This window comes from Mus caroli, unplaced genomic scaffold (genome assembly GCF_978045245.1).
Source record: "Mus caroli unplaced genomic scaffold, Mus_caroli_1 scaffold_3, whole genome shotgun sequence".
In the NCBI taxonomy this organism is placed as follows: domain Eukaryota; kingdom Metazoa; phylum Chordata; class Mammalia; order Rodentia; family Muridae; genus Mus; species Mus caroli.
The window spans coordinates 65,352,709-65,365,373 of NW_028227258.1; the positions used below are offsets into that span (position 1 = coordinate 65,352,709).

Genomic DNA, 12,665 nt, shown 5'->3' on the forward strand with positions numbered 1-12,665 from the left:
CCACCTATAGGGTTGCAGGCCCCTTTAGCTCCTTGGGTACTTTCTCTAGCTCCTCCATTGGGGGCCCTGTGACCCATCCAATAGCTGACTGTAAGCCCATTTGATTCTTATGACCAATTTTGTGAGACCAACAGAGTAGATGTTAGCACCATTTTACAAATAAGAAGCCAGACTGAAAGTTCATGTTTAGCAAGATCTAGATTATAAGTATTTGTAGGTCACAGATCTCCATTTCTTCTACCCAAGTTTACCACTATAGCCCAAGAGAGCCATATAATATCAACAAATAAACATGGTAGTATTCCAATATTTTTATTTAAACAAAAAGTGCAGACTCCTAGTCTGAGTAACTTGTTCAAAGTCATACGTCTGCTGATGCTTAGAATCTGAAGCTAGAACTCCTTTCTAACGGATTACGTACTGTCCATAGAATTAATTTTGCACTTATTATATGCGACTGGGCCTAAAATTGTGTCTACATACTGTCAGTTGTGCAAGAGACACTGGAATAGTGTCAGCAGTGCTTCGCAGAGGACAGTCATTCAATTAGGTTTGTTGACAAGCACAAAGGTGTCTAGCTTCAGTTTGGGAGTTTGGATTTGGCTTACTACGAGGCAGGCTTAAGTTTTGTGTGAATACCTATTAACTGATAATGACCTGGCCAGATGGTCTGGTGGTTAAGAAAATTAATTGCTCTTGCAGAGAACCCAGGTTCAGTTCCTAGTACCCACATGGCGGCTCTGAGCCTCCTATTAACTCCAGTTCCAGGGCCCCAACACCTCTCCAATCCTTCTTGAGCTCCTGCATGCATGCATGCATGCACACGGTGCACATACATACACGCAGGCACACGTACACACACACAAAATAAAAACAAATCCCTTAAAGAAGTAACAGATGAGGGTGCATCTGTGTATGTTGTGGGTAGGTTTTTCTGTATATGGATACTTCTAAACCCATGTAAATAACCATATATGGAAATGTGGGGATAACATACACATAGGGTTGTCAAGACGTATGGAAGAAAAAAAATTCTAGATCTTATGAGGCAACAAATGGCAAAGTTGGCATTAAAACAATATTTTGATTTAAAATTCTGCAGGCGTTTCCCACTTGTTTCTTTTTGGTTCTACTTTATTTAGTGAAATGGCTTAGGTAGCTGATGCAATGGAAAACTCACAGTATGTAATATCTTTTCTTAACTTTTAGGCAGATTAGGGGGTGTGGAGCCGTTTTTTCACCCGGTGAGCAGATCTGTCATTTTTAAATAGAAAATATTCTCAGGACGCTTCCCATTTCCCATACAGAAAACGAAATCGCTCAAATCTAGTAAAAGTTTAACAGGATTAGAGCTACGGTTCGGGCTGACCTTCTCGCAGACCCGACGACCGCGACTCCTCCATAGGAAGGTGAGGACGCTGTTCCTTTGACTGTCATGCGGAGAGTCTAGCGCCTGCGCTCAGCACCGAACCTTCGCAAGGTCAGACGGTAAGCGGAGCTGCAGTCGGCTGAGCCCTGCAGCGTAGCTTCCTCCCGTCGCTGGACTCCGTAGCTTCCGCTTCCGGTCCGCAGAGATCCGGAGTCTGAATTCAGAGGCCCCAGGTAGGGAGCTCGGGGTGCGTGGCGGGGGTCACTGAGCTGCAAAGCGAGTATAGCGGGAGGGCAAGATTTCGCGTAGTGCCTAAAGATGGACGAAGAGTTCTTTCTAACTCTCAGCGGCGGAAACCAATTTTTTGGTTTGCTTTGCTTTGCTTTGCTTTGCTTTTTCGAGAGTGTTTCTATGTAGCCCTGGCTGCCTTTGAACTTGCTCTGTAGACCAGGCTGGCCTCCAACTCAAGAGATCCGCCTGCCTCTGCCTCCCAAGTGCTGGGATAAAAGGCGTGGGCCACCACTACCCGGCAATTATCTTTTATTTATTTCTTGGTGTGATCGGGGGTTGGGGGAAGAAAGTCAGGACAGCTTGCAAGGAGTCTGTCCTCTCTGTCCACCGTAAGGATCCAGGGCTCTAACTCGGGTCGTCAGGCTTGGTGGCCAGCGCCTTTACCTGCTAAGCCATATCACTGCATAGTGAAAGAAATGTTGCTAACAATTTGCTTGTACTTTTTCATTAAAAAAAGTTATTTATATTTTATGTGTGAGTGTTTTACTTGCATGTATGTCTGTGCATCACAGAGGCTAGAAGAGGGTGTTGGATTCCTTGGGACTGTATGTGTTCTGAGCCACCCTGTGGGTACTGGGAATCGAACTTGTATCCTTTTAACTACTGAGTCATCTCTCCAGACCTACTTGTATTTACTAAGATACGGAGAATTCCTCCAGCCTGGTTCTGTGGATCTTGAGCTGGTTCTGTTGCTAGATTGAATAAAACTACCTATGGTAAGGCGTGACTCTGTTGGGCTTTGTTCTCTTACATTGAGTCTCTGGTTTCCATGCTCGTTGTCCAGTCTGTAGTCCCGGAAGAATGAAGATTTAAATACGAGGACATGGCTAAACATCTGAAGTTCATTGCCAGGACTGTGATGGTTCAGGAGGGGAACGTGGAAGGTGCCTACCGGACCCTGAACAGGTAAAATGAGTCAAGTCTTGCCTGGACCAGCCTTAGGAAATGTGAGGTGATCCTGCACCCAGCCTACCACCTCATAAAGCCTACCACTGGTGCCAGCTCAGTGTGTAAGCTCTGGACACCACCACCTCCACCTCTTCCTCTTTTCCCTCCTCCTCCTCCTCTCCCTTCCTTTTCCTCTTCCTCCTCCTCTTCCTCCTCTTCTTCTTTTAAATTTATTTATTGTGTATACAATGTTCTTCCTGCATGTATGCCTGCACACCAGAAGAGGACACTAGATCTCAGTACAGATGGTTGTGAGTCACCATGTGGTTGCTGGGAATTGAACTCAAGGCCTCTGGAAGAGCAGCCAGTGCTCTTAACTTCTGAATCATCTCTCCCCCCTCTGGACACTTCTTATCCCTTCAGTTTATTATCCTAAAAATGAAGTTCTCCACATTCAGCTCAATGGAGCTTATCCAACAAGCAGCCATCATCCCTTGATGATAAATCTGAGTTCTATCCAACGAGCCCGGAAAACTGCTGGGCACACTGTAATCCCAGCACCTGGGAGGTGGAGACAGGAAGAATTTGAGAATAATTTAGTTGATGGTGACTAGACTCAGTCTCAGATGACCCCTCCCCATGTCAAAAAAAAAAAGAAAAAAATCTGGGAGGGGAATGAGAAACAAGAAGCAGGGGCATGGTGCGTTTCAGCTGGGCCCGTATCTGTGGAATACGGCTACTAGAGAGGATTAATTCCTCTGTGATTTGTGTTCGTCTCATGTAGCTCAGGCTGGCCTAGAATGGGCAGTGTAGCCAAGGATTACCTTGACGCCTGACCCTCCTGCCTCCATCTCCCAGATGCTGAGGTTGATTGTGTGTTTGATATTGTTTACGTGCCTGGCTAGAAAAGATGGATTCTAACTGGGCTCTTGAAGAAATAAGTCATGGATGAGAAGGGCATTTCAGGTTCCAAAGAGTCATAGCATAAGCAGAAACAGAGCGAGGGGCTGGAGAGATGGCTCAGTGGTCAGGAATGCTTGCAGTTCTTGCAGAGGACCCAAGTTTGGTTCCCAGTACCAACAACTGATGTTAGGGATCCAATACACTCTCCTGCCTGCCCTCTGCAGGTACTCACACATGGGACGGAAGAAACAAACCTACACCTACACTTAAAAACAGTGACACAGCTGGAGAGGAGAGGCTCTGTGGAGAACTGTCTGCACACTAGATTGTGTGTGGGTGGAGACTAGTCTGTCCGGATGATACTGTACTGTCCTAGTTCTTTTAGGCTTCCGTAGTCTGGCATGCCTCATTTAACCTTTTTATTTCATCTTTAATGATGTGTATGTATGTGGGCATGTGCACTTGAGTGCAGGTTGCCAGAGGCTAGAAGCATTGGCCTGCTTGGAGCTGGAGTTCCGGAAGTTGTGAGCCACTGACGTGGGTGCTGGAAGAGAGAGAGGTGCCCTTGTAGCCAGTGAGGCGTCTTTCCAGCTCTTGCTTTGTTTGGTTTGGCTGTGGTGTGTTTGTTTGTTTGTTTTTGAGAGGGGTCGCACTGTGCAGCTCTGGCTGGTCTGGAGCTGCTGTGCAGACCAGGTTGGCCTAGAGCTTATAGAGCTTTGCCCACTTTGCTTCCTGAGTGCTGGCATGTGTGCCACTGGACTCCTCTTTTTAGCTTGTCATTTTTTCTCTTATTTCCTTGGCCATCAGGCCGAAAGACGTAATAAGCTTTATTTTAGCTTTGCTGCAGGTAGTGGAGAAAATTCTCTTATGTGACGGTGGTGGTACTCCGCCAACTAAGTCCTCCTCTGGTTCACTTAATGCTCATTTTCAACAGCACCTACTTCCTTTGCCCATTTTTCCATACATAATGGGATGTATACCTCTTTGCTACTTTCAAGACTATAAAGCAAAGCATAAGAAATAAAATATTTCTCATCCCCTCTGAACGAGGTGGTCATCTATTCTTTGAAGCCAGGTCACATTCTTATCTAATTATTACTAGATTTATTTCTTTACTTACTTTCTTGCTTATTTAGTATATGAGCGCTCTCCTGCATTTATACTCGCACACCAGAAGAGGGTGTCAGATGCCCTTTCAGATGCTGTGAACCACCATGTGGTTGCTGGGATTTGAACTCAGGACCTCTGGAAGAGCAGTCAGTGCTTTTAACCTCTGAGCCATCTCATGCCTATCATTTCCTTTGCTCCCTATCATAATCTCATGGCTCCTCTCAGGGCCTCCTCAGTCCAGGACCTTGGCAATATGTGGGCATGTTGCTTTGGCTGGGAACTGAACCCAGGTCAAGCAGCTGTGCTCACCACTATACTACCAACACTACTTGGTTTGGTTTTTAAAGATACATTTTATTTTTCTTTAATCCTAGCACTTTATCTCTATGAACTCATGGTCAGCTTGGTCTAGATAGTGAGATCTAGGTCAATTGGGGCTATGTCTCAAAAACCGCAACAAACAAAATATTTTATCTTTCTTTATGTGAATGTCTGTGTGTGCCGTGTGTCTTCAGGTATCCCTGAGGAGGGTCTGGATCCCCTGGCGCTGCACTATCCGGTTGGGCTGGGTTTGTAGCCCAGTTGGTTCACTGCTTACCTAGCTTGTGTGAGACTTTGGGGTTCTTCTCTAGTACTCTATAAACTGCGTGTGGCGACACACCCTCACAGTTCCAGCAGTTAGGAAGTGGCGGTTGGAGGACCTGAAGCTCTAAGTTGTCCTTGACTGTATTGCAAATTTGAGGCCATCCTGGGCTACATAGGGACCAAGGGCTGTTAAAGGGGCTCGCTCTCAAGCCACTTGAGTTTGGGTCCCAGACCCATGTGGTAGAAGGAGAACATTAACTCTTGGACATTATCTTCTGACCTCCACAGAGTGGGAGAGCCGGCCAAGTGCACTGGCTGCTCTCTAGGGGGCCAAGGTTCAATTCTCAGCATCCGCTCCACTTCCAGAGCATCTGACACCGTCTCCTGGCCTCCACAGGACCAGGCACATACCACGTGCCATATACCTAGACAGGCATGTAGGCAGATAAATATATACATAAGATAATAAAAAAATCTAAAAAGTAGATACTACGTGGATATTTTCTACTATCTGACCTGGTATTAATTCAGATCTTGTCCAAGGAACTTTTATTTCTTTTTAATTTTTTTTTTTTTTTGTGACAGAGTCTTATGTAGCCCAGTCTGGCCTCAAATTTATCATAAAGCTAAGAATAACCTTAAGCTCCTGATGCTTTGCCCCCGTCTCCTGAGTCAGGGTCACAGGCACTCGCACACACATACAACGCCCCATCCTCTGCAGCTCTGGGGAACCCAGGCCTCTGTACATGCCACGGAAGCACGATACCAATCAATTACAAGCTGAATCCTCAGCATAAAGAATTTTAGTTTCTTTAAAAAAAATAAGTAAGTACAAAGCACTTGGGGGTGGTGACTTACAGCCGCAGCCCCAGTCCTGTAGAGGCTGAGGCAGGAGAATTTCAAGCTTGAACTATACAGACCTTGTCTCAAAAAATGACATTGAGTACTTTTTTTTTTTTTTTTTGAGTTTCTGTGTATAGCCCTGGCTGTCCTGGAACTCACTCTGTAGAACTGGCTGGCCTCTAACTCAGAGATCCGCCTGCCTCTGCCACCTGAGTGTTGGGATTAAAGGCGTGCACCACCACTGCCCAGCTGAATACTTTTTTCTTACTTCAGTTGTTAAAACACCAAGGAAATTATAAGGTTTTATTTTTGAGGGGAGGACCCAGTTTATATTACCTAAGAAGAGAAGATTTGATCTGAGAATGTAGCATACTTGGTAGGAAGGCATTGGTCCAGTAGCACCATAGAAAATGACAAATAGCCAGGCGTGGTGGCGCATGCCTTTAATCCCAGCACTTCGGGAGGCAGAGGCAGGTGGACTTCGAGGCCAGCCTGGTCTACAAAGTGAGTTCCAGAACAGCCAGGGCTATACAGAGAAACCCTGTCTCGAAAAACCAAAAAAGAAAAAAAAAAAGAAAAAAAGAAAGAAAGTGATAAATAGTGCTTTTGCCTGTAACTCTGGCTGGCACTCAGAGATGCAGACAGGAAGATCAAGTTATCCTTGATTACACAGCAAGCTTGAGGCCAGCCTGGGCTATGTAAGACTGCAGGAGAAAGAGTCCTTGGAAAAGGAAGGCTTCAATTGAGCAGAAGAGGTGTTTTTAAGAACAAGTGAAGCCGGGCGTGGTGGCGCACGCCTTTAATCCCAGCACTCGGGAGGCAGAGGCAGGCGGATTTCTGAGTTCGAGGCCAGCCTGGTCTACAAAGTGAGCTCCAGGACAGCCAGAGCTATAAAGAGAAACCCTGTCTCGAAAAACTAAAAAAAAAAAAAAAAAAAAAGAACAAGTGAAGCCGGGCGTGGTGGCGCACGCCTTTAATCCCAGCACTTGGGAGGCAGAGGCAGGCGGATTTCTGAGTTTGAGGCCAGCCTGGTCTACAAAGTGAGTTCCAGGACAGCCAGGGCTACACAGAGAAACCCTGTCTCGAAAAACCAAAAAAAAAAAAAAAAGAAGTGAAGACACCCAGGCCCCTGGACTCTGAACCCGAGCTTTGAGCTCATTGGGGCTCCTTATGAACTTGAAACCAAGCCTTGGAAAATGGCGCAGGGAATGTATTGGCATTTACAGTCACTCCAGAAAGCTGCATTTTAAAAATAGTAGAATCCTTGGGGTGGCACATGTTTGTAATTCCAGCCGGCACAAGAAAGCTGAGGCAGGAGAATCAGGAATTCAAGGTTATCCTTGATTACATATTAAGTCAGAGGCCGGCCTGAGATAATTAAGACCCTGTCTCAAAACCAAAAAGCTACATTTTTAGTATAAAAATATAATTTGCAAAGAAGAAGAAAGCTGCATTTATACTTTTTTTTTTTTTAAGTCTTGGAGTGTTGTGGAAATGTCTTATAAGTTGTCCTCTAGCCTGGTTGGAGGCAGGAAGCTATCAATCTCTTGCTCTTAGGGTGCTTTCCTAGGCAAGGCATTCTAAGTGTGTGTGTGTGTGTGTGTGTGTGTGTGTGTGTGTGTGTGTGTGTGAGGCAGGAAGCGATCAATCCCTTGCTCTTAGGGTGCTTTCCTAGGCAAGGCGTTGTAAGCATGTGTGTGTGTGTGTGTGTGTGTGTGTGTGTGTGTGTGCGTGCGTGTGTGCGCGCGCGCGTGTGAGCAGAGTCTGCTCAGTGCTTCGACCTCCCGACCAGATGCAGCCTTTCCTGACCTGGCTTCTCTTATGTATCCTTTCCTCTGCTGTCCTCTACTGTGTTCCCCTTGGGTCACCTTTTCTACATACCTGTCTCAGCCCAGTCTTCTCTTCCTTGGCTTTCGGGTGGTTGTGTTTGAAGTAAGCCTCTCATTCTGTGATCTGATTGCATTAGCGGTTGCAAGGGACGGGGAGCCATGGTTGAGCCTTACAAAGGGGAAGGCCTATGTGCCTGCCCCAGGAGACTGCCAGAAATGCCTGTTATGTAACCAGGGGCCTTCACTGGAGCCTGAAGTGAGGATGTGGAGAGTGGGGGTTGCTAGAGGCCCTGTGTGATTGGCTGGCCCCCAAACTAGGAAAGACAAGAACACTGGAAGCATTCCCGGTTGACCCCTTTTACTCCTGATGGGCCAGCTTCTGGGTTCATTGAGTCCTCCTGCACACACAGCGGCTGACGCAGCCTGGCTACACTGACATGTGAATCTGCCACCCCCAGGTTCCCCTTGGAAGCGGCTTGGCTCCTTTTATATAATCAGTTGAATTTTACTAAAACTGGCAGCTGGTTTCTCCTTCATGTAGGGTTGCCAGGCACCAGAACTCTAAGCTGATCTGTTTACACTAAGCTCTCATCTGCTAGTCCTTGAACTACCTTTGTGACCAAGGTGACACTAGTAACACCTTCCCGGAGTGCTGCCATTGAGCTCCAGATTCAGTTACCCCACCCCCGCACTGGGAACTAGACCCAGGGGCCTCACGGATAACTCAGGCAAGCACTCTACCCCTCAGCTACACCCCCAGCCCTTTAGCTGTTACTTCTGGAGTTCTTTTGGGTCTGTTTATTTGGTTGGCTTTAGGGGTTTTTTGAGACAGGATCTCACACTGGGTTTAGGGGTTCTGGGGATGGAACCAGGTAACAGCTGAGTTACACCACCAGCGCCATACTCAATTCTGCTACAAAGCTTGACCTACACCCTTGCCTATTAGAGATGAAGTTGAATGAGTGCTTCTGCTGCCGGGGAGGGAGCACGTGGGTGCGTGCGTGCGTGCATGCGTGCGTGCATGTGTGTGTGCGCGCGTTCTAGGCTGGCTGGTCTAGCTCTGCCTCCAGTGCTGGGATTACAAGTGGGGGCCTTTTTACGTGGATTCTTGGACTAGAACTCAGGTCCAGTGTCAACTCAACCATCTTTCCAGCCTAATCTGTGCTTTTAATTTCTTTAAAAAGATTTATTTATTTAATGTATATGAGTACACTGTAGCTGTCTTCAGACACACCAGAAGGGGGCATCAGACCCCATTACAGATGGTTGTGAGCCACCACGTGGTTACTAGGAATTGAACTCAGGACTTCTGGAAGAACAGTCAGTGCTCTTAACCACTGAGGCATCTCTCCAGCCCACAGCCTGTTTTTAATATTTATTTATTTATTTATTTATTTATTTATTTTGTTTGGTTGTTTGAGACAGGGTCTCACTGTATAGTCTTGGCTAGCCTGGAACTATCAGTGTAAATCGATCTGGTCTCAAACTCAGAGATCCGCCTGCCTTTGCCTCCCAAGTGATCGGATTAAAGCTGTGCTCTTGGTTTCATCTCCAGCACTAAAGAGAAAGGAAATGCTTAGCTACTGAGATGATACCCTGTCTTCTTGGTGTGCGTTTTCTCCTTCCCCTAGATGAAAAACCCCACCCAGCTCTTCCCCTATCATTGTCTAGGCTGGCCCAGCCGTTGGGTGCTCTCCAGGCCAATGAGATCCTTACAGAAGTAAGGAGGGTGAGCCTGAGGAACAACACCTAGGGCAGATCCCTAACCTCCGCCAGCACCTACATACTCATGGACACACAGTTGTGTGATTAGAGCATGTGGGACATGGGAATGGTGAGCGAGGCTGTTGCAATGCTCTCCTTTGTGTCTTGGCTATGACGAGGGCCTGTGTTTAGGGAGCCCCACAATTGCTCAGACTTCAGTTGTATCAGTTGTTTTTTTTTCTAAGGGGTCATCTGAAACTATCCTCTTACATCAGCCTCCAGGTCCTGGGCTGACAGCCGTGTACACCACCATACCAGTTCTCAAATGCAAAGAGGAGGGAGCTACATTTTTCACTAAGAATAAGCTAGGAGTCACTCCATTGAGTTTTGTTTTGTTTTATTTTAATTACAAATGGTTTGCCTCAGTTGTGGCTGTTTTCATTTGGTTTTGGTTTTGTGGGACAAGGTCTCTCTATGTGACTCTGCTTGGCCTCCAACTCACAGAGATCCATCTGCCTCTGCTTCCTGAGTTCTGGGATCAAAAGCGTGCGCCACCACACGCCAGGCTTCACGTGTGCCTCCCCTCCCGTGACTGGAAAGCACTGCTCCGGGAGCCACTGACCCTTAGAAGCTGCCTTACACCATGGGCGTGGTGTGTGGAGGGAGTCAAAGTGAGAGCATAGCTCCAGGGTAAGCACTATGGCTGCTTTTTAAATTTACCTCACGGGATCTTACTGCAGCCTCTAGAAAGCAGTCAGTGTTATGTTGTTACTACCGTCATTTTCAAACACAAGTTATTTTTGCCTCTTGACTTCCAATGGGCGGTGAAACTGGTAAGGAACAGTGATGATGCATAGCATCTGACTTCATTACCTGCCTTTATACAGAATCCTCACCACTGATGGGCTTACCGAAGTCATAAAGCGACGACGCTACTATGAGAAGCCTTGCCGCCGCCGCCAGCGGGAAAGCTATGAAACATGCCGGAGGATCTACAACATGGAAATGGCTCGAAAGATTAACTTCTTGATGCGAAAGAACCGTGCAGACCCGTGGCTGGGCTGCTGAGGCTTGGGGCTAGGCACCCACACTAGTTCTATGTCCAACTCCTTTCTTTATCCAGCCAAGTTCTGTTATTTTTCTCTATAATAAAAACTCCATCACAGGTGAACAAGAAGGCTTGGACATACAGAAGCTGTCTTATTGGTCCACAGCGGACCCTGTCTTTGATTGAAATGAAAATAAAGAATGAGGGCTGGCAAGATGGCTCAGTGGGTAAGAGCATTGACTGCTCTTCCAAAGGTCCTAAGTTCAAATCCCAGCAACCACATGGTAGCTCACAACTACCCGTAATGAGATCTGATGCCCTCTTCTGGTGTGTCTGAAGTCAGCTACACTGTACTTACATATAATAATAAATAAATCTTTTTAAAAAAAGAAAAGAAAGAATGAAAAAAATGGAATAGGAGCAGTAATATTTGTTGCTAGCCTAGGAGAGGGGCCAATCAGAAGATACATGTAATGGTAGAGTTTTTGTTTATAAAGATTTGGGAAAATTCTAGAAACCATGGTGCCAAAGAAAGAAAGAAAGAAAGAGAAGGAAAGAAAATATTAGGGCTGGAGAGATGGCGCAGCAGTTAAGGGTGCTGGCTTCTCTTTTGTAGAGGACTTGGTTGAGTTCCAACACCTAATTGGTGACACAGGACTCTGAAACTCCAGTTCCAATTGTCTGTCACCATCTTCTGGCCTCTTTGGGTACTTCATGAATATAGTACACATAGCCTTGTGGCTCACAACTGTCTGTGACTCAAACCCCAAGGGAATTCCTTTTCTGATCCCCATAGGCACCATATACATCCGTGGTACACAGACATACATGCTAGGCAAACATTGAATATGTGAATGGACTTAATACTACTGAGCTGTACACTTGGTTAAATTACTGTTTTGTTATTATTATTATTTTTTTTTTTGGTGGCTTTTTCTTGTTTTTGAATCTCTGTAACCAGCCTGGCCTCAAATGGAGAGAGCCACCTGCCTGTTTCCTGAGTGCTGGGATTAAAGTGTGTACCACCACACCCAGCTAAATTGCTGTGGTTTTAGAATTTCTTTTTCTTTTTTTTGGTTTTTTGAGACAGGGTTTCTCTGTATAGCCCTGGCTGTACTGGAACTCACTCTGTAGAATAGGCTGGCCTCGAACTCAGAAATCTGCCTGCCTTTGCCTCCCAAGTGCTGGGATTAAAGGCGTGCGCCACTGCCCAACCAATTTGTTTTTTCGAGACAGGGTTTCTCTGTATAGCCCTGGCTGTCCTGGAACTCACTCTGTAGACCAGGCTGGCCTCGAACTCAGAAATCCACCTGCCTCTGCCTCCCCAGTGTTGGGATTAAAGGCGTGCGCCACCACGCCCAGTGCAACCAATTGTTTTTAAAGATTTATTAGTATACAGCGTTCTGCCTGCATGTATGTCTGTAGGCCAGAAGAGGGCACCAGATCTCATAGATGGTTGTGAGCCACCATGTGGTTGCTAGGAATTGAACTCAGGACCTCTGGAAGAGCAGACCACTGAGCCTTTCCAGCCTGTGGTTTTAGAATTTTAAAGCCCCTTTTCTGAGTCCAGGTGAGGCAAGGAAAGTTTCCAACTGTAAAAAAATATCCTGCATTTCCTATCCAATTGTTATGAGTCCCAAAAACAACTCTCACCGGAAATGCAGATGTTGTTCTTTACTGAACTGCCCTTCTGTGCCCTTTGAGTAAAGTATGTATGTGTTCTTAATGAAGTCTCCTAAAATACTACTAAACTAGACTCAAAAGAATCCCAGGAACAGACCTTACAATGCTAACTCCTGTTTCTGTCCTTGAATCTTGATGAAGGGGCCGGGAGTGGGGTGGAGGGGAGACAGAACACAAGTGCCCTGGATGGATGATAAAGCAGTAAGTGAATCATAAGAAAGAGGAAAGAGGTGTGTGTAGAGGGGAAGGGCTCAGAGTGAGACACAGTGTCAATGTCAGCACAGGAGCTGTGCCATTCATGTTAGGGCCCCTGCTTTAGGTCCAGGCCAGCAAGTTGTTAATAGGCCTGTGCATAATTGTAATTCCTGCTGGAGCTGAGCTTCTGTCCTGTATGTACTCAGTTTGTTGGCAA

General features: G+C 46.3%; 1 protein-coding gene across 1 annotated transcript; it reads left to right on the forward strand.

The window, feature by feature from the left end:
* Positions 1 to 1,476: 1,476 nt before the first annotated feature.
* Mrps21 (mitochondrial ribosomal protein S21) lies at positions 1,477 to 10,901 on the forward strand. The gene is made up of 3 exons (XM_021157835.3): positions 1,477 to 1,602; positions 2,445 to 2,566; positions 10,410 to 10,901. Exons 2-3 carry the CDS (start codon positions 2,484 to 2,486, stop codon positions 10,588 to 10,590), a joined length of 264 nt encoding a protein of 87 aa, XP_021013494.1. The 5' UTR covers positions 1,477 to 1,602; positions 2,445 to 2,483; the 3' UTR covers positions 10,591 to 10,901.
* The last annotated feature ends 1,764 nt before the right edge of the window (positions 10,902 to 12,665 follow it).

Coding starts and splice junctions, on each gene's coding strand:
- Mrps21 (XM_021157835.3), top strand. CDS start 2,484: ATGGCTAAACATCTGAAGTTCATTGCCAGGACTGTGATGGTTCAGGAG. Junction 2,567..10,409: donor GCCTACCGGACCCTGAACAG/GTAAAATGAGTC, acceptor GCCTTTATACAG/AATCCTCACCACTGATGGGC.